This window comes from Trichosurus vulpecula, chromosome 5 (assembly GCF_011100635.1).
Source record: "Trichosurus vulpecula isolate mTriVul1 chromosome 5, mTriVul1.pri, whole genome shotgun sequence".
Taxonomy (NCBI): domain Eukaryota; kingdom Metazoa; phylum Chordata; class Mammalia; order Diprotodontia; family Phalangeridae; genus Trichosurus; species Trichosurus vulpecula.
The window spans coordinates 165,219,963-165,240,241 of NC_050577.1; the positions used below are offsets into that span (position 1 = coordinate 165,219,963).

The 20,279-nt window shown below is 38.8% G+C and overlaps 1 protein-coding gene across 6 annotated transcripts in view; it reads left to right on the forward strand.

The window, feature by feature from the left end:
* Window positions 1–20,279, forward strand: part of FAM107B (family with sequence similarity 107 member B) — a 98,095-nt gene that overhangs the window by 72,824 nt on the left and 4,992 nt on the right. For 4 of the 6 annotated variants that reach the window (XM_036760322.1, XM_036760321.1, XM_036760323.1 and 1 more), the window contains exon 2: window positions 9,302–9,485. In XM_036760322.1, the coding sequence (XP_036616217.1) occupies window positions 9,358–9,485 (128 nt within the window). In that variant the 5' untranslated portion in view covers window positions 9,302–9,357. Of the gene's footprint in view, window positions 1–1,818; window positions 1,934–3,369; window positions 3,492–9,301; window positions 9,486–20,279 lie in introns of those variants that run through there. The other 2 variants (XM_036760324.1, XM_036760319.1) reach the window with 2 other exon arrangements.

Consider the following 20,279-nt stretch of genomic DNA (forward strand, 5'->3'; position numbering starts at 1 on the left):
CCTGTCAGATAAAATCATTTTGGTTTAGCATGCGTTGACCTGAGAAGTTTGGTTAAAGGAGACAACAGTCTAGGTGATAGAAAAATTTATATTACTTGTTCACTTATTCCCTTAAGCTAGAGGACATACTGCATGTATGGAGCCAGACAAACTCTGACTGCCTGCACAAAAGAATGAGAAAGCTTATATACATTTTTAGAACAGTCACAATTCATCATGTCTGTATTATTTCACTTTTATGATCCCTGTGTATGTTTAACCATGATACAAGACAAGGATTTTCCTTAATGGAATAGGTTGTAAATACAACAAATCAGGATGGTTGACAAAGTGTCAATTGGAATTACAACCCAGGATCTCTGTGTTTAATTTACCATTAACATTCCATAACATAGTATATGCCCATAAAATATTAAGATAAGAAAAAGTAACACTATTCAGGATAGTGTCTGGCGTCAAGGTTCTCACCCTTAATGGCCATGGACAGAGGAAAGAATGCTCTTAAATCAGCCCCATCTGGGCTTATTGACATAAGAAGGGGCATTTTCTGGGTAAGCTCAGAGACCGAAGAAGCTTGGGTTCAGCTCTTCTTCTAGTTGATCATTAATAAAAGGCTCTGGCCCTTACTGAAAGTTACAAAAATGATATTAAATGACATTAATGATCATCACATGTCAGCACCTACTGTGTGCAGAGAGCACTCTGCTGCTCCCAGAAGATGGGAGAGAAGTGCCTGGGTACCTGCCCTCCTAGAGCTTCCCTGTGTGAACAGAGATATTAGAGAAACACTTTATTTTATTCCGTCATCATAGGCTCATAGATTTAGAACTGGAAAGGTTACCTAGTCCAGCTCTTTTGTTTTACATACACACAAAAAAATCCCCCCAAATCTAGAGATTTGTCTGTTATTCATAGGCTCCTTAAGCAACTGGGAAGAAGCTGGTGCTTGCATAAGAAGTATCATAAATCTAAAGTAGGAAGAAACTTTGGAGATCATCTAATCCAACTTCATTTTACAAATAATGAAACTGAGACCTAGTTAGATTACTCACCAGAGTCCTAAGTGACTTGTCCTAGGTAAAGTTCAGAGGTAGGATTGGAATACAGGCCCACTGACTCTAGAGCCAGCACTCTTTCTGTTGTAAGGAAAATGATAATAGGATCTGGAGGATTTCCTTTCTTCTTCAATATCTGTATGCTTAGGCTTTGAAAACTAGTTATGTAACTAATGTATATCCAGGGAGAGCACTGCTAGTGTTTTTTAGAGCCTCCTAAAATTGTACACCACAACGTGGACTGAGTTTCTCTGAAAGAATGCTGTGGAATTACTTGTCAGTAACCACAAGCCCTTCAGTTCAGAGATCTAAAAAAAGTAGGGAAGTTTTACAAAAAAAGATCTTTTGATTGGTTAGAGTACACTTAGAACATGTTGGGCCTGTTCAAACTATAAAGTTTCATAAGATTGTTTAAGAAATGATTCAAACATTAGTACTTCTGTGCAGTATCATTTCTAAGTCTAGGCAGATGGGAAAATTATGATCTCTTCCCACTGATTCTGATCTCTTGGTTCTGAATTTTACATTTTCATTTTACTGTTCTGTATGGATGAGTTCTTGATTGGTGTGAAATAAAGTATTTGTTTTCTTAATGTAGTTGGGAAATTCTTCACTAGGAGTGGTATTTTCCTGGTGAAGTAAAGAACACAAAAAATCCTGGGGCAGGAGCTGGAGGTGGAGCTGGAATGCACCTTTTGAAAATGAATATAAAAAGCAAAGAAATAATACTTACTCTTAAGGCTAGGATTTTCTTATCCTCCAGGAAATAGAAGTTGAAGATTTGCCTCCAGTGATTGAATAAACTGAGTCTGATGATGGCCTTCTCCTTGAGTCAACCCTAAGTCTTGGATTTTATGACTGAAGATTGGGCATATAAAGTATGTAGTAGGTTTGGATAATCTGAACACATCTTGGCTAACTTTCCTTGGTATTCCCAATAAACTGTCTGCTAGATTAAAAACATTTTTTTCTTGCATACCATGCAAATTACTTGCCTCTGACAAAATACTTTTTCCTTTACCCCCATTCCACTCCTTTTGCCCTGTCCTCATTTTTGCTATCTTTCTCACTAGATTCTTAGTTGAAGAAACCAAAATTTCTCTCTTTGTAATTTTATAAATTAAAATTTTAGATTTATTTGTAATTACTACATATCAAGTATTAAATTTGGCCACATGCTACTCCTGGTGTTAAGTATTAGGTTAAATAGAAAGAGTGCTGGAAGGCAGCCTTAGAGATTATTTAGTTCAGGACCCCCAATTTGAAATGAAGAAGAGACAGTTTAGGCTAAGTAACTTTTTCAAGGTTGCAGATTAGTGAGTGATTTTAGTACTAGAAAACAAATCTTTTGCATCCCAGACTGGAGTTATTAACTCATGATGTATTACCACCACTTTGTAGTTATTTTACGGCAGAGTTTTTTTTGTTTTTTTTTTTTTGTTTGTTTTTGTTTTGTTTTGTTTTTCAAAGGATCCACGTCTGTATGGGGAAAAAAGATGGCGGTGGGACATTTTCACAGTTTTTTTTAATGAATACTGAAGAGAGAAAAATGGCCTTGACATAAAGACGGGAAATGTTGTAATGCCGTAACTCCTTAAGCAATGTAGGGACAGAAGGGAATGACTGCAGGGAAGCAGAAGCCTGTGACTTATTAAGTTATGTGTTGCTCACAACTCAAATACTCATTTGCAGCAAATGCAAAATGCCTATGTGGCCAAAAAAAGAGTCAATTTCAATAACCGTCCAGACCTGTGTGTGGGAATGATGATGGAGATAAGACAGGGCCATGAAGCACCCACACAACCATGGAGACCTGTGTGGCACAGGAGTACTTGGCTGGAGTCTATAGGGTCTACCTGAAATTCCTATCTGATTCCACTTCCTGCTTGTAATATTTACATGTTTTGTGACTAATGGCAACTCACTTAGTTTTCTCATATGTAAAATAGGGATAATACCTGACAGGTTATTAGTATCAAATAAGATGATGTATCTAAAGCACTCAGCCACTCTTCTACAATAACAGTATGTTTATACTGCTTCATTAAAAAGAGATAGCTGTATGACCGGCCGACATACATCAGTCAGTGAGAGAATTAGAATTCTGACTCTGGGTGGTTATGCATTTGTTTACTTTTTATCTCCTGTTATCAGACTGAATCTGGAACACCATCTGTCTTGGCTACATTTTCCTTTATTTGAGTAGAAGAAACCCAGCCTCTTTTGGAATTACATTACATGTCTTTTGAAATGATTAACCAGATTGAAACTGCTGTTATTTTTTATGTATACCTATAATAGAATAAAGGTGTTCATGATGTCTTTTAATTGCTAAGGGAGATAGTGCTTTTGGTAACTTAGTTTGAGAACAGGAGCGTTCTGTATTGGGGCAACATATGCAACCAGGGATGGCTGTGATAAATTCGTTTGTTCAAGGTTGGTAAATAGTTGAAATTTTTGTTACAATGGGCTTTCTAAAAAGACCGTGTTTGCATCTATGTCAGGTTGTGTTTAAAGTATTTATTTGGTACATAATTTTAGTAGTGAGTTTCTCAGTGTTTCTTGATTGAATTTGGTGTTATCACAGCTAATATCTCAATAGTTTCAGACTTGTTATCTTGTGCTTAGAATATATAAATACATTTTTAAAAATTACTATGCATGCTTTATATGAAGATTTATATACACTTTGTTTCCACAGCTTTTTATTGTTGTTTCTTTTTAACAGTTCAGTTCAGTCTTGCTTATGTTGATATTGCATAATCTGGGAATTATTTTCCCTGATTCTGTAGGAAATTGTGAAAAATGTTCTAATATTTTTTTTAAAAAAAAACTTCTTCCTTGGGGAATTTATTTTTTTTTATTTTTTTTTATTTTTTTTTTAATGCAATTTATTTATTTAACATATTTGGTTTTCAGCATTGATTTTCACAACAGTTTGAATTACAAATTTTCTCCCCATTTCTGCCCTCCCCCCCCACTCCAAGATGGCGTATATTCTGGTTGCCCTCTTCCCCAGTCAGCCCTCCCCTCTATCACCCCCCTCCCCTCTCATCCCCTTTTCCCTTCCTTTCTTGTAGGGCAAGATAAATTTCTACGCCCCATTGCCTGTGTATCTTATTTTTTAGTTGCATACAAAAAGTTTTTTTGTTTTTGAACATCTGATTTTAAAACTTTGAGTTCCAAATTCCCTTCCCTCTTCCCTTCCCACCCACCCTCCCTGAGAAGTTGAGCAATTCAACCTAGGCCACACATGTATTATTATGTATAACCCTTCCACAATATTCATGTTGTGAAAGGCTAACTGCATTTTGCTCCTTCCCAACCCATCCCGCTTTATTGAATTTTCTTCCTTGACCCTGTCCCCTTTCCAAAGTGTTTGTTTTGATTACCTCCACCCCCATCTGCCCTCCTCTCCATCATCCCCCCCCCCTTTTATTTTTTTTTTTATCTTCCTCCCTCTTCTTTCCTGTGGGGTAAGATACCCAACTGAGTATGTATGGTATTCCCCCTCATGCCAAATCTGATGAGAGCAAGGTTCACTCATTCCCCCCTCACCTGCCCACTCCCCTCCTCTCCTAGAACTGCTTCCTCTTGCCACCTTTATGGGAGATAATCCACCCCATTCTATCTCTCCCTGTCTCCCTCTCTCAGTAAGTTACTCTCTCATCCCTTAATTTCATTTTATTTCTTTTAGCTATCTTCCCTTCATGCTCAACTCACCCTGTGTCTGCTCTCTTTCTTTTACATATATATATATATATACACATACATACACATACATACATATACACATAGATACATGCATACATACACATTCACTTATATATATACATGAACATATATATATGCATATATATATGAATATTCCCTTCAACTACCCTAATACTGAGGTCTCATGAATCATACTCATCATCTTTCCATGTAGGAATGTAAACAAAACAGTTCACCTTTAGTAAGTCCCTTGCAATTTCCGTTTCTTGATTACCTTTTCATGCTTCTCTTGATTCTTGTGTTTGAAAGTCAAATTTTCTATTCAGTTCTGGTCTTTTCACTGAGAAAGCTTGAAAGTCCTCCATTTTATTGAAAATCCATATTTTGCCTTGGAACATGATACTCAGTTTTGCTGGGTAGGTGATTCTAGGTTTTAATCCTAGCTCCATTGACCTCCGGAATATCGCATTCCAAGCCCTTCGATCTCTTAATGTAGAAGCTGCCAGGTCTTGGGTTATTCTGATTGGGTTTCCACAATATTCAAATTGTTTCTTTCTGGCTGCTTGCAGTATTTTCTCCTTCATCTGGGAGCTCTGGAATTTGGCAACAATATTCCTAGGAGATTTCTTTTTGGGATCTATTTGTGGAGGCGATCGATGGATTCTTTCAATTTCTATTTTGCCCTGTGGCTCTAGAATATCAGGGCAGTTCTCCTTGATAATTTCCTGAAAGATGGTATCTAGGCTCTTTTTTTGATCATGGCTTTCAGGTAGTCCAATAATTTTTAAATTATCTCTCCTGGATCTATTTTCCAGGTCAGTGGTTTTTCCAAGGAGATATTTCACATTGTCTTCCATTTTTTCATTCCTCTGGTTCTGTTTTATAATATCCTGATTTCTCATAAAGTCACTAGCTTCCACTTGCTCCAATCTAATTTTTAAAGTAGTATTTTCTTCAGTGGTCTTTTGGACCTCCTTTTCCATTTGGCTAATTCTGCCTTTCAAGGAATTCTTCTCCTCATTGGCTTTTTGGAGCTCTTTTGCCATTTGAGTTAGTCTATTTTGTAAGGTGTTGTTTTCTTCAGTGTATTTTTCAGTATTTTTTTGGGTCTCCTTTAGCAAGTCACTGACTTGTTTTTCATGGTTTTCTCGCATCCTTCTTATTTCTCTTCCCAATTTTTCCTCTACTTCTCTAACTTGCTTTTCCAAATCCTTTTGAGTTCTTCTATGGTCTGGGGCCAGTTCATGTTTTTCTTGGAGGCTTTGGTTATAGGCTCTATGACTTTGCTGTCTTCTTTAGGCTGTATGTTTTGGTCTTCTTTGTCACCAAAGAAAGAATCCAAAGTCTGAGACTGAATCTGGGCGCGTTTTCGCGTCCTGGCCATATTCCCAACCAACTAACTTGACCCTTGAGTTTTTCAGTGGGGTATGACTGCTTGTAGATTACAGAGTTCTATGTTCTACGTTTGGGGGGGAGGTGCCAGCTCTGTCAGAGCCGCACTCCTCCTTCCCCAAGGACCCCCAGTCCAGGCTGGGCTCAGATCTTCGGCAGGCTGTGCACCCCTGCTGTGATCCGCCACTTAATTCCCCCTACCAGGTGGGCCTGGAGCCGGAAGTAACAACAGCTGTAGCTGCCCCACCTCCGCTGCCCCCGGGGCTGGAAGCCGAACCGCAAACTCCTTCCACTCCCGCAGCTTTTCCCACTAACCTTCTCCGCAGTCTTTGGTGTTTGTGGGTCGAGGGGTCTGGTAACTGCCGCAGCTCACATATTCAGGGCGCTAGGGCCCCCTCCGCCAGGCTTCTGGTCTGGATCGTCCACGCCGCTCAGGCTGGGCTCTGCTCCACTCCGTTCCCAGCTCCCAGCTCCCAGCTCCCAGCTCCGTGTGGAATAGAGCTCACCCAGAGACTATCCGGGCTGTCCTGGGCTGGAGCCCTGCTTCCCTCTGCTGTTCTGTGGGTTCTGCCGTTCTAGAATTGGTTCAGAGCCATTTTTATAGGTTTTTGGAGGGACTCGGGTACGGAGCTCACTCTAGTCCGTGCTTACCAGCCGCCATCTTGGCTCCGCCCCCCTTCCTTGGGGAATTTAAAAGCACCATATAGCTATCTTGGGGATTACTTTGCATCTGAGAAAACTGATGAGTTAAGTGAATTTAAGTCCCTCAGTTCAATGTTTTGCATCCAAAAGCATCAATATATGCATGATGCATTGTGAAAATCTGATTGATATAACTTTCTTGCAGTCCTAGCTACTTCTCAGAGAAGAGCTACCTTTTCAATGGTTTCATCACCATGTGTAGGAGCATACTGCTGTTGTCCCTAATAGGCATACAAGGTGTGCTTTGTCGAATTTAGAATTATAGGGGTTATGCTGTGGAAGTACTAACCCAATGAATTGATTGGGACAAAAAAGGAGAACTGAGCCTGACTTCCGTCAAGAACTTTATCATTCTACTGACCTTCTGACAAAGGTGATAGATTCAGGATGCAGGCTATGACATATTTTTTGGACATGGTGAATGCCTGAATTTATTTTGGCTATGCATATTAGTTTACAAGTATTTTGCTTTTTTTTCCTCAAGAAAAGGGGAAGGAAAAAATGCACTTTTGAAAAAAATTAATTTAAAAAAGAAAAGTATGACCTTAAAATGCAAATCATTAAAAGACACTTAGGTTTTTTTGACAGTATCTTTGTAACTAAAATGTTCCTTTACAAACTTTTTAAAAAAAGTTTTGTTTATGTTGGATGTGACCATACCATTATAAGGGCTATCCTATTTTTATAAATGAAAACGTTTTCATTTTATAAATTTTATTTTATAAATGAAAACGTTGAGCTGTTGTGAGGTTATCAAAAACCTAAATGTACAAGCCAGTATGTTTGCTCTTGGAGGTATATTTCCTTAAGGATATTTATTGCTTATTGCTTTTCAAACATAGAAGTGTATTGAATGGTTGTTGTTTGTCCTTAGTTCTAGAAGGATGACATCAGAGAAGTGATGTCATGACACGCAAGTGAATTGGATTTAAGTGCAGGAGGGCTGTGTGAGGTCATGAGCCTCACCTCTGCCTATTTTAAAGTGGCCTGAGAACCAAGGAAGCTATATTCCCCTTGTCCTAGTAGAGACAGATAGCTGCACTATGTTAGCAGTTTTATCATGGTAATTAAGTTTGCCTTGGGGAGGGGTAGGATGTTGAAAATCAAAGAATCTAATAGAAGAGTCCTAAGTGGCCATATCTAGACCACTGGTGAAGAGATGAGAAACTTTTTCTCACATCTCTTCTGGGAGTACCAGAATTTCATCAGCCTCAGTGAACGTTTCATCGGTTTAGAGAACTCGCTTCTTCTACTACATAGTAGAACATCCCATCTTTGTATTGCTAAATCATAGAGTTGGCTGAGGCTTGTACAGGTTAAGTAGCTTGCCCAGGAACACTCAGCTTATATCTGTGGTGGGATTTGAATTTGAGTCATTTCTGTTCAGAAAAGAGGCAATTGTAGTGTAGTGGGTTAAGTGCTGGCCTCAGAACCAGAAAGACTTCGGTCTAAATCTAGTCTCTGACACTTAACCTTTCAGTGGGCCTTCAGGTGGCTTGTTTGACACCTGCTTTAGGTAGCTAAAAAAGGTGAGGGCTCAACAACGGGTATAACCCAGGAGCTCCAGGGTGTGATGGTGAATCATCCATCTTGAAACTTTAATCAAAGCATACAACCCTTCTTCTTGAGTCCTGTAATGGCAAGCAAAGTGGGATTTTTTGCTGTTTTTTCTTTTGGAGTGCTTCTCAGCACCAAGGCAATCAAGTGCCTTTGATTGAATGAAGAGTCTTTGATGACCTGCTTAAGTCACAAGAAAGCCTAAGTTACATGAGTTTGAGTCACATGGTTGTGACGCCCTCTGACCTGAGGTTAGCATTTTGCTTTGCAGGGCTCACTCATCGGAAGAGTGTTTGTCTAGAGACTCTGGGTAGTCGTTAAGGAGCCCCCTGGCTTTGAAAACCAGATGTTGGTGCTTCCCTCTCTCTGGTAACTATGTATGTATGGACTATGTAACTATGTATGGACAGACGGTTAGAAGCCTGTCTGCTGATTTGTGTTATTTGCTCTGTTTATATAATTTCTCCTTGTAATTTTTGTTTATGTTTTCTCTGAAGTTCAGGGTGCTGACTTTCTCCCCTGAACTAAGTGAATGATATATGTATGTTTAATTAAAGTGAGATTGTAAACCCCTTAAAGTTGCTTTCCTTAGAAAAGCAGGTCAAAGAACTTGTGCTAGCAGCCCTCCTGTGTGCTGGGTTGGTCCTACATGGCCACAGCAGCTGCAAGCAGTATTGGTGTTACAAGTCCTAACAGGCATCAAACAATAGCTAGCACATCCTCTTCCACCCCTTCCCCTGTATCTTGCAAAGCATTATTATAAATGGAAAAGTGGCCTTAATATGTTCCTATATTGTAATATGACATTTTACACATCCCTATATGCATGAAAATCTGTGAAAAATAGACTGCTTACATTTGTTTCTTCTTCCTGTTTACAGAAAATACAGTTGAGGATCCTGAATTAAAAGATTTCACTCTCATTCCAAAAAGTATCATGGCTGAACCTGACTACATAGAGGATGACAATCCTGAATTAATCAAGCCTCAGAAATTAATCAATCCTGTCAAAATTTCTAGAAACCATCAAGATCTTCACAGAGAACTTCTGATGAATCAGAAAAGGTGAGTTGATCTCTCACCTACAGGGTTCGCAGCACGTGCGTGCGTGCGTGTGTGTGTGTGTGTGTGTGTGTGTGTGTGTGTGTTGTGGGGGAGGAAGGATCTCTTGCCTTGTATTTTCCCAGTTCTTTCTTTGAGGCAAATTAAATTAAGATGCTAGGTATTTGGGTTAAAGTCCTGCTTCTGCTGGTGGGGGTTCTTTGGGGTCTCTGGGAGCTTCCTGCTAAAGCTCTAAAAGCTTCTTTTTTAGTCTTCTTGCCCTGGGGATTCACATCTGGGTCCTAAGATCATTCCACCTATGGTGAAAGTTAACTCAAACTGTTCCATATCTGCTCCTGGCTCACTACATTGGATTTAATGGTAAATTCTATGAGCTAAAGTTCAGAGATACCCAAGAAACATGGATACACATTTTTGTACATTTTCATACACATACAATACAAAATTTCATCCTATTATAATCGTCAACATTTTTATAAACATTCTCCTTATCTTGTAACACTTCTCTCTGAAATCACACTTGAGGTTTGTTTTATAGATGCTACCACTGTCACTGATCAGTTTTCCAATTACTCTGGGATCCTCTTTCCTGCCCCACCCCACACAAACCTATGAATTACTCTTCTGCATTCTGTAGGAGGTTAAGAAATAGCCCTATAAACCTATTGCCTAAGCTTTTAGGGGTCTTTGAGCGGGTGGGTGTAGGTAGCAGGGTTTGTTTGCTAAAGAACTGTTAATTTTACATTTAAGAAAGCTGTTTTAAGATGTTTGGATATAGGCCCATAATTTATGCCAGTTTAGAAAAATAAATATTTTTAAGCTGTTTAAATATAAGCCATTTATGGGTCACATTTTTTTTTTGCCATAAATGACTTCAGGTGGTTTGGTTTTTTGTTTGGTTTTGTTTTTTATTTCTCAGCTGCTTAGCATAGTGCTTTGCACAGCAGTTATGTTTTGGTCTGAGCCTGAGTCAGTCCCCTAGTACTTTGATAAAAGAATAAAATGAGACACTTGTAAGCTGTCAACAGTTTTTAACAAAAGAGGATTTACTTAGGCATTATAGGCTATGGATATTCTACAAGGATGGGCATCGAGGACAGTTTGAGTCCATTCAGCTGATTTAACCCTTGCCTGATGGGGCCTACCTTACCCTCATGATATACCAGCCAAACCTTGCTGGTCTCCCTCACATCCCTGGCCCCTTCTGCTTTGTATTCAGGAGATACAGAAGTCACATCCACAATTTGAGCCCTTAGTCCCCTGAGCCAGCAAAGTCTGGAGGAATGGTTTAAAACCTTTTAAGAGAAAACTAGAGTAAAACCTAGCCTGCATGGGAGAACGAGTTAAAGTATTGCTGTTTCCACAAGATGTCTAATAAATGCTCTTTCGGACTGGCGTATTTTGTATTGTCTAATGCTAATATGCTTTTGTGTTTTGAGAGAAGACAGACTGAGATAGAAACATGACATGCACTATTTATGAATTACATAGAGCTGTACACATATAGACTCCTCTAGTCATAATCGTACAGACAAATGACTGATATCTGACTTGCCCTAAAGAATTTACCTATAGGGAGGGTTCTGTCCTTGGCTTTAATCAGTTAAATTTTTTAATAGAGGAACATGAAACTAGAAAATAATTCTCATGCAAAAGACCTCTGGGTTTTTCCATGAACTGCAAGATCAATATGAGTGAGCCAGTGTGACAAGGCAGTGAAAACACTAATGTGACCCTAGACTACATTAAAAGGAACATAATTGCCTAGTAAAGGAAGTAATAGTCCTGTTTATGTTGCTGCGGTCAGACTACCTCTAGAGCATTGTGTGCAGCTCTGGGGACCATGTTTTAGGAAGGACTGTTGACAGATTGGAGCAAAATTAGGGCGATAGTGAAAGGACTAAAAATCATGCCATAGGACAAAACGTTTTTGATTTTGTACCTTTCAATAAAATATTACTTCCGTGTGTACCTGATTGGTAAAAAAATGAGCATGTCTCCCTAATCTATGTATATTTACTTATTTATGAATTATATACTTGTACTCATACTACTGTACTAATTGTGTAAGTTTTAAAACTTCCACAAAAATAGAAGTTAAGAAAGGATGAGATAAAGATGAATAGTGTTTGTTTTTGAAGCAGTAGAGAATCATGAGTGTTTACTGAGTGGGGCAGTAACATCATCAGAGCTTTACTTTACAAATGTCACTTTGGCATCCATGTACAGGCCAGATTGGAATGGAGAAACACTTGCAGCAAGGAGGCCAAGTGGGAGGCTTTTGGAATCGTCTAGGTGAGAGCTGATAAGGGCCTGATCTAGGGTAGTGGCTATGTGAGGGAAAAGGGGGCAAATTTGTGAGCGATGTGGAGGTAGAATCTGTAAGATCTGTAAGCTGTTGGATATATAGATGTGAGATGAGGGGGAAAACGAGTTAGAGGTGAGCTGACAAATGAGAAGAATGACAACAACCCCAACAGTAATAGGGAAGTTTTGAAAATAGGTGATTTGGGGGGAGAAAGATGATGTAATAATAACTGGGGTCCATACTGTAATCTTTCCATGCCTGTCATTCCTTCTGAATCACTCAGGGGAAGGTCCCTGCTCCAGAGCATGCCCTACAAGGTTGGACTTGAGGGGGAGGGCACTACTCATACAAAAGCTGACTGAAATTTTCCAGATTATATGGCAGGGGTTCAAGGATGCCTCCAAGATTGTCCTGTGACAATCACTGGGTGGCAGAGGGACTAGGGGTCTCTCTTAGACATTGCTGGCAAGATTCTTGCCAGAGTTCTCCTTACTAGGCTGATGCTTCACCTGGAAGATGGTCAACTACCTGAAAGCCAGTGTGGCTTCAGAAGAGGCTGAGGGACGGTTGATAGGTGTTTGTTGCCCAGCAACTCCAGGAGAAATGCCAGGAGCAGAACAGAGATCTGTACATGATGTTCATCAGTCTGACCACACTTTTGATACTGTCAGTCATGAAGGCTTATAAAAAATTATGTCAAAATTTGATTGTCCAGAGAGGTTCATCAATATTATACTTCAGTTTCATGACGAAATGCTTGCCTGGGTTCTGGATGATGGATGATGCTCTCACACTTTCCCAGTCACCAGTGGAGTGAAGCAAGGCTGTGTGCTTGCTCCCACGTTCTCAGCAATATTGTCAGACACTGTCAACGAGGATGAACGCAACATCTGGATCAGCTGCCACACAAATGGTAAATTATTTTAACTTGAAAAGGCTACAAGCCCAGACTACAGTGGAGGGAGACTTGATGCATGATTTTTTGTTTACAGATGATTGTGTACTTAATGCATCATCTGAAGCTGAGATGCAGCAAACTATGTATTGATCCTCTGCCGCTTGTGCTAATTTTGGCCTAACAACACTAAGAAAACAGAGGTTCTCCACTAGCTAGTGCCCCACCATCCATACACGGAACCATCAGTTACAGTAAATGGAGAAATTTTGAAATGGCAGTGTACTTTCCAGGGATGTATGAGATGATGAGGTTGACACGCACATTGCCAAAGCTGGTTCAATGTTTGGGAGGCTCCAAAGGAAAGTGGGGGAAAGAAGATGTATTAAACTGCCTACCAAACTGAAGGTCTACAGAGCCATTGTGTTGATCTCGTTGTTGTATGCCTCTGAAACCTGGACAGTCTACCAGCGTCACGCCAGGAAACTGAATTGCTTCCATTTGAATTGTCCAGGAAGATTGTGAAGATCACCTAGCAAATAAGGTACCAGACACTGAGGTCCTTTCTCGAACTGAATTGCTAAGCATTTAAACTCTGCTCCAGAGAGTGTAACGCAGATGGACTGGCCACATTGTTTGTATGACAAAATTTGATTTACTTAAAAGACTAATTTATGAAGAATTCACCCCAGGCACCAGGCAAGTGCTCATGCAAAGGTCAGAAGAAGCTATGCAAGGACATTTTTGAGGTCTCTCTGAAGAACTTTGGACTAGGTTATGTGACATGGGAGATGATAGCAAAGGAGGCTCAGTACGACATGCCCACATCAAAGAAGGTTCTGTGCTCTATGAGTGAAACAGAATTGCAAATTTAGAAGCATCTCCACTCCAAATGTTCACGTGGACTATTTGTACCTGACTTATGGTAGAGCCTTCCAAGTTTGTATTGGTCTGATAAGTCACAGTCGTGCAACACTGTACCTTGACTCTAACATAGTGTGGTCATTTTGGTCCTCTTCAAGAGGACCACCAACCAACCAGCATGCTCACCTGAAAACTATTCAGATTAATGGAATATACTTTTTTAAAACAATTAAACAACTCCAACTTATAAACTTTAAATGCATAATGGTGTGTTTAACGGCACAAACCATGTTTCAAGGCTTTCCTAGTTAAACTGTATCAGAGTTCCATCTGAATGATTCTCTTGAGAATTACATTGAATGGAATCCCTTTTGAACATAAATGTTCCATTTCCTTGTGACTTGGACTCAGAAGTTTTAGAATAAATAATAGCTTTAATGTCGTATCTTCTGGGTCCGAACCAAGTTTTGGATCAGTCTTTTGAATTTGTGATCTGGTTACAGTTTAATGTGGGTCAAGAGACTATGTCCTTCATCTGGTTCATAATGGGCAGTCTGGCAGACAGAATGTTTTCAGTGGAATACTAGATAGGCAGATTTCCAGAGGCTTCCTCTCCTAAAGAACACTAGCTGTGTACTTTTGTGTTTGGTTTTTCAGAGACATGTAGGGGCCACAGTGGATAGAGCACTGGGCCTGGAATCAGGAAGACCTGAGTTCAAATCTAGCTTCAGACACACACTTAACTGTGACTCTGGACTAGTCACTTAACCTCTGTTTGTGACATTTTCCTTATCTACAAAATGGGGATAATAATAGCACCCACATTGAAGGGTTATTATAGGATCAAATGAGATAATAGCCAGAGATAATTGTGTATGTGTGTGTCTGTGTCTGTCTGTGTATACAATTGAGGGTTCAATATTTGACTGAAAAACTTGTTAACTGTCTTTTTTTTCCATTTTGGAAAAGTATCAGCATTTTTTAGTGGGGAAAAAAAACTAGTGAAAAGATTTAACTTCGCCCATGTAAAGTGTTCATCCACTTGTTTCCAGAGACATTTTTTCCTATGGGTGAACTGAAAGGCATGTATAAAAGTGACATGATGGGGCCAGCTAGGTGGCGCAGTGAGTAGAGCGCTGGCCCTGGAGTCAGGAGGACTTGAATTTATTTCAGGCCTCAGACACTTGACACATGTACTAGCTGTGTGACCTGGGGCAAGTCACTTAACCCCCAATTGCCTTGCCCCCCCAAAAAAGCAAAAAAAAAATTACATGACATATTTGGCCACCAAAAAGCATTTTCTAGCATATAACAGGTAATAAATTCTTGTTATCTTTAAGCATATATATATATATATATATATATATATATATATATATATATATATATATATATATATATATATATTATGATTAACTGTGAATTACTTAGCTGTTTTCCTCAATACAGTGATCTAAGACAACTCTGAAGGACTTATGCTATCCATCCTCAGAAAAAGAACTGATGGTGTCTGAATACAGATCGAAGCGTACTTTTTTTTTAAACTGTCTTGAATTTTTTTAATGTTTTATGACTAATATGGAAATATGTTTTGGTGACTACACATGTATAACCTATTAAATTGTTTTCCTTCTCAATGGAGGCGGGTGGGAAGGAAGGGAGAGAGTTTGGAACTCAAAATTTTTAAAATGAATGTTAAAAATTGTTTTTACACGTAATTGGGGAAAAATAAAATACTAAATGAACAGCAAAAAAGTGTATGTATACACACACACACACACACACACACACACACACATATATCATAGTTTTTTAGCTCTAAATTTTCACACTAGTGTGTATACATACCTCAAAAAGGTTTCATAGGTATTTTATATAAAAAACAGGAAATAACATGTGACTTGATGGATGAAAATTGATAAGCAGTGCAAGACAGAGGCACTCACCCTTGTATCCATGCAGATTATATGTCAGTACTTAAGAGTATTATGCCACTTCTGTTTTTGTTGATTACCAACTTATCTGCTCATTCATGTCCTTTGAGATTCATGTCTATATTATCTAAAGGATTTTTTACTCAGTGCGACGTCCATATAAATTGGAACAGCCATACCATTTTGCACAGTTGCAAATCAAATCAGCAAAGTCAAAGATTAAGAAATGTCCATGAAAGAACTGAACATCTTTTAACATGTTAAGCCTAGAAGAAGTCAGACTGGGGCAAGAATATGGGGAATTGAATGTCTTTCACAATCAGAAACCAGGGTACTTTGGATTAGTATTAAAGTTCTATATCATCAATTGCACACTATTATTCTTTTGAAGGAGCTGAGAATTGGTGCAAACTTTTAACAAAATCAATATGGAATTAAGCAGTAAGAATTTTTTAGTTGTTATATCTTTTGTCCCAGTGATCACACTATTTAGGGATTACAGATACGAAAAAGAAAAACATCTTTCCAGATATAGCAGCACCGTTTTCCCCCCCAATAGCAAAAACCTTGAAACAAACTAGATTTCTAGAGTTTGGGACATGACTAAACAAGTTAAAGTAAATAACCGTATTTGACCATGAAAAATAATTAAAATGAAGAATTTGAAGAAATATGGGAAGATACACAAAAAGTGATGTAATATATAAATAAAGCAGAATCAAAAGAAGTCAGTATTGATTGTAGTGAAACAACAACCACGGCAACAAATGGCTTGTAGACATGAAATTGATTAGAGAACCAAGGATAAGGTTAGCATTAGGTTAATGCCTGTGTGTGTGTGTGTGTGTGTGTGTGTGTGTGTGTGTATTTGGAGCTAGGATTATCAGAAAATAATCAAAAGTTTATAGACAAAATATACAAGCATTCAGCGTTTTGTTTCTTTTCCTTGCTCATTTCCCTTGCTTATGCTCTTATTTATATATTTGACTACCTGTGCTTGTTTGTGGAAATTAAAAGAAAGTTTACATTAATTTATATTATTAATAAAATTCACCTTAATATATGTTAAAGTATGCAACTGCCAAAGTTCTTTGGCATATGTTTGATGGTGACCTTTGAAAGAAGCTTCCTTGCCTGTAGCCTGTGTGCTCTGTCATCTGTTCCATTTTGATTATCTTATTTCTGCCCTGAATTATTAAAGGACCACCGAGGAGTTGCCTTCATGAAGAAGGCTTGGAGATATTTAATTTTCTGAAATGAATATGCTGCCACCGGAATTTCCAGCATCTAGAATCACACTGAATTTTTTTTTTTACATTTCCAGTTGTTTCTGGAGCAACTGACACAGCTGTTTGTTTTCCTGTTTGATTTAATGTGTGTTAGCTTTGTTCATACTTGGATAAAAGCACTACTAATGATTCCTTTTTACCTGTGCTTTAAGAAAACATTTATTTATGTCTTTTTTCCTCTTCACTTTAATTTTCAAAAGCATTGCTTTTTCTTCCCCCACCTAGTAATCCATACCCTTGTTAAAGTAATCTAAGAAGGATGGATTTTCCTTCATTTTGCCATGGCCTTAGTTAAAAACTCACAGACTCTCTTTGATTTAGAGAATCAAAATGGAACTTTAAAGACTTTTTTCCTGTGCATGCACAGAAAATTAAAAACAATTCATTGTAATGAAATATTAATTAAAACTTTACAACTTTTAGTATATTTGAAATATTGTATGAACACCATTTTTTCTAAGCATTTTGTTAATAAATATTTTATATTACTGGTGCTATTATATAAAATCTTTAAGCAGAAATTGAATACTACATAATCTTTAAGCTGTTCATATATTGAAGAGAATGTCAGCTTTGTGGATCCCTGGCTCTATTTAATGGATTTTGCATAATCTAGAAAATTTGATAATTGTAGAAGCACATTAGGCTAGTAGAATAGGAAAATGAAGCCTAAATTTTAAATAATGCAGGCAGTTAAATTCCTTAACCTTAAAATTTTGAAGCAGTTAGTAATATAATTTCCTGAAAGATGGTATCTAGGCTTTTTTTTTGATCATGGCTTTCAGGTAGTCCAATAATTTTTAAATTACCTCTCCTGGATCTATTTTCCAGGTCAGTGGTTTTTCCAAGGAGATATTTCACATTGTCTTCCATTTTTTCATTCCTCTGGTTCTGTTTTATAATATCCTGATTTCTCATAAAGTCACTAGCTTCCACTTGCTCCAATCTAATTTTTAAAGTAGTATTTTCTTCAGTGGTCTTTTGGACCTCCTTTTCCATTTGCCTAATTCTGCCTTTCAAGGCATTCTTCTCCTCATTGGCTTTTTTGGAGCTCTTTTGTCATTTGAGTTAGTCTGTTTTTTAAGGTGTTGTTTTCTTCAGTGTATTTTTCAGTATTTTTTTGGGTCTCCTTTAGCAAGTCATTGACTTGTTTTTCATGGTTTTCTCGCATCCTTCTCATTTCTCTTCCCAATTTTTCCTCTACTTCTCTAACTTGCTTTTCCAAATCCTTTTTGAGTTCTTCTATGGCCTGGGGCCAGTTCATGTTTTTCTTGGAGACTTTGGTTGTAGGCTCTATGACTTTGTTGTCTTCTTTAGGCTGTATGTTTTGGTCTTCTTTCTCACCAAAGAAAGAATCCAAAGTCTGAGACTGAATCAGGGCGCGTTTTCGCTGCCTGGCCATATTCCCAACCAACTAACTTGACCCCTGAGTTTTTCAGTGGGGTATGACTGCTTGTAGACTAACGAGTTCTATGTTCAACGTTTGGGGGGGAGGTGCCAGCTCTGTCAGAGCCGCACTCCTCCTTCCCCAAGGACCCCCAGTCCGGACTGGGCTTAGATCTTCAGCAGGCTGTTGCACTCCTGCTCTGATCCGCCACTTAATTCCTCCCACCAGGTGGGCCTGGAGCCAGAAGTAACAACAGCTGTAGCTGCCCCACCTCCGCTGCCCCGGGGCTGGAAGCGGAACCGCGAACTCCTTCCACTCCCGCAGCTTTTCCCACTAACCTTCTCCACAGTCTTTGGTGTTTGTGGGTCGAGGGGTCTGGTAACTGCCGCAGCTCACATATTCAGGGCGCTAGGGCCCCCTCCGCCCGGCTTCTGTTCTGGATCGTCCACGCCGCTCAGGCTGGGCTCTGCTCCACTCCGTTCCCAGCTCCCAGCTCCGTGTGGAATAGACCTCACCCAGAGACCATCCAGGCTGTCCTGGGCTGGAGCCCTGCTTCCCTCTGCTGTTCTGTGGGTTCTGCTGTTCTAGAATTGGTTCAGAGCCATTTTTATAGGTTTTTGGATGGACTCGGGTACGGAGCTCACTCTAGTCCGTGCTTACCAGCCGCCATCTTGAGCAGTTAGTAATATAACTAATTATATTACTATATTATTAATTATAAACCCAATTGTTAAGTTGGGGTATTTACTAAAATAATTTGGTAGTCATTTCATAAATTTTTAAAAGAATAACATTGCTATACTTTGATCGATAAAATGTACACAGCCTACTGAGCTACAAATATGGTAACTGAGCTATAAAAAATGTAACGTACGAAACTATGATTCCTTTATTTTTTTCTCTTTTTTAAATGAGGAAGATACTGCGGACATGCGATCGAAATATATTTCAGTTATTGAGGCTAAATGTATTGTCTGATGCCCATACCAGGATCACTCCATTTTTGTTACTTGGTTTTTAACAAGCCACCCTTCATCCTTGGAATTTTACACTAGTTTACAAACTGATGATGCTACATATTAGGAGTACTTAGAAGTACTACAGAAGGCCTCTCCTGATTTCTAATACCCTAGCCCACCCAAGTTATGTGTTCTTTTGTCTCCTAAAATTATTTTGTACAACTTTGTTGTCATGTGTAATGTTGAAGGCAAGGACTATTTCATTTCTGTCTTTCTGTCCCCAGTGGCTAAGACAGTGCCAGCACCTTGAATATAGGTATTTAGTAATGATTTGTTGACTTGAATTAAAATGAAGACTGGAAAAGTATAGGGAATGAACATGGGCCTCTCAGTGAGTCACAGGGAGATGTGTCCCATTTCATATGGGAAGAGAAGTAGCTACTGATGAATGGACATACTACACTGTATTCTTTGATAGTGGATTTCTATTTTTGTCTTAATGATTATGTATTTTCCTCTCTTGCCTGAATTTTTATGGATTTTCTTGATTTTTGAGAGTATGTGTATTTTTAAGCTTCTGCCAGAGATGGGGAACCTGTAACCTTGAGGCCACATGTTGCCCTCTAGGTCCTCAAGTGCAGCCCTTTGACTGAATCCAAACTTCACATAACAAATCCCCTCAATAAAAGGATTTGTTCTATAAAACTTGGACTCAATCAAAAGGCCGCACCCAAGGACCTAGAAGACCACATGTGGCCTTGAGGCCTCAGGTTCCCCACCCCTGTAAAATAATTAAGACAACCTACTTCCCTCCCCCACATAAGAAAATGATTACTTAACTTCTGTACTAAAGCTTAGAGGTTTGAGACTGATCAGTCCTGTTGTTTTTTCCTATCAGGTGCCCCTGAATTTTTCTTTCTGTTTATTTTTTAAAGTCATATCATTTAATATTTTCTAAGTTTGTAGTATGGTGGAAAAAAATAGAGGATTTGGTGTCAGAGGATTATGGATTTGAATCTTGGCTCTGCCACACTCAGTAGTTGTATTACTTTGGACAAAATTTTTTACCTCTCCGAGGGGGCCTTAATTTCCTCAGGTATAAAATGAAGGTGTTTTAACATCACTGAAGCTGCTTCCAGCTCTCAATCCTCATCCCTATGT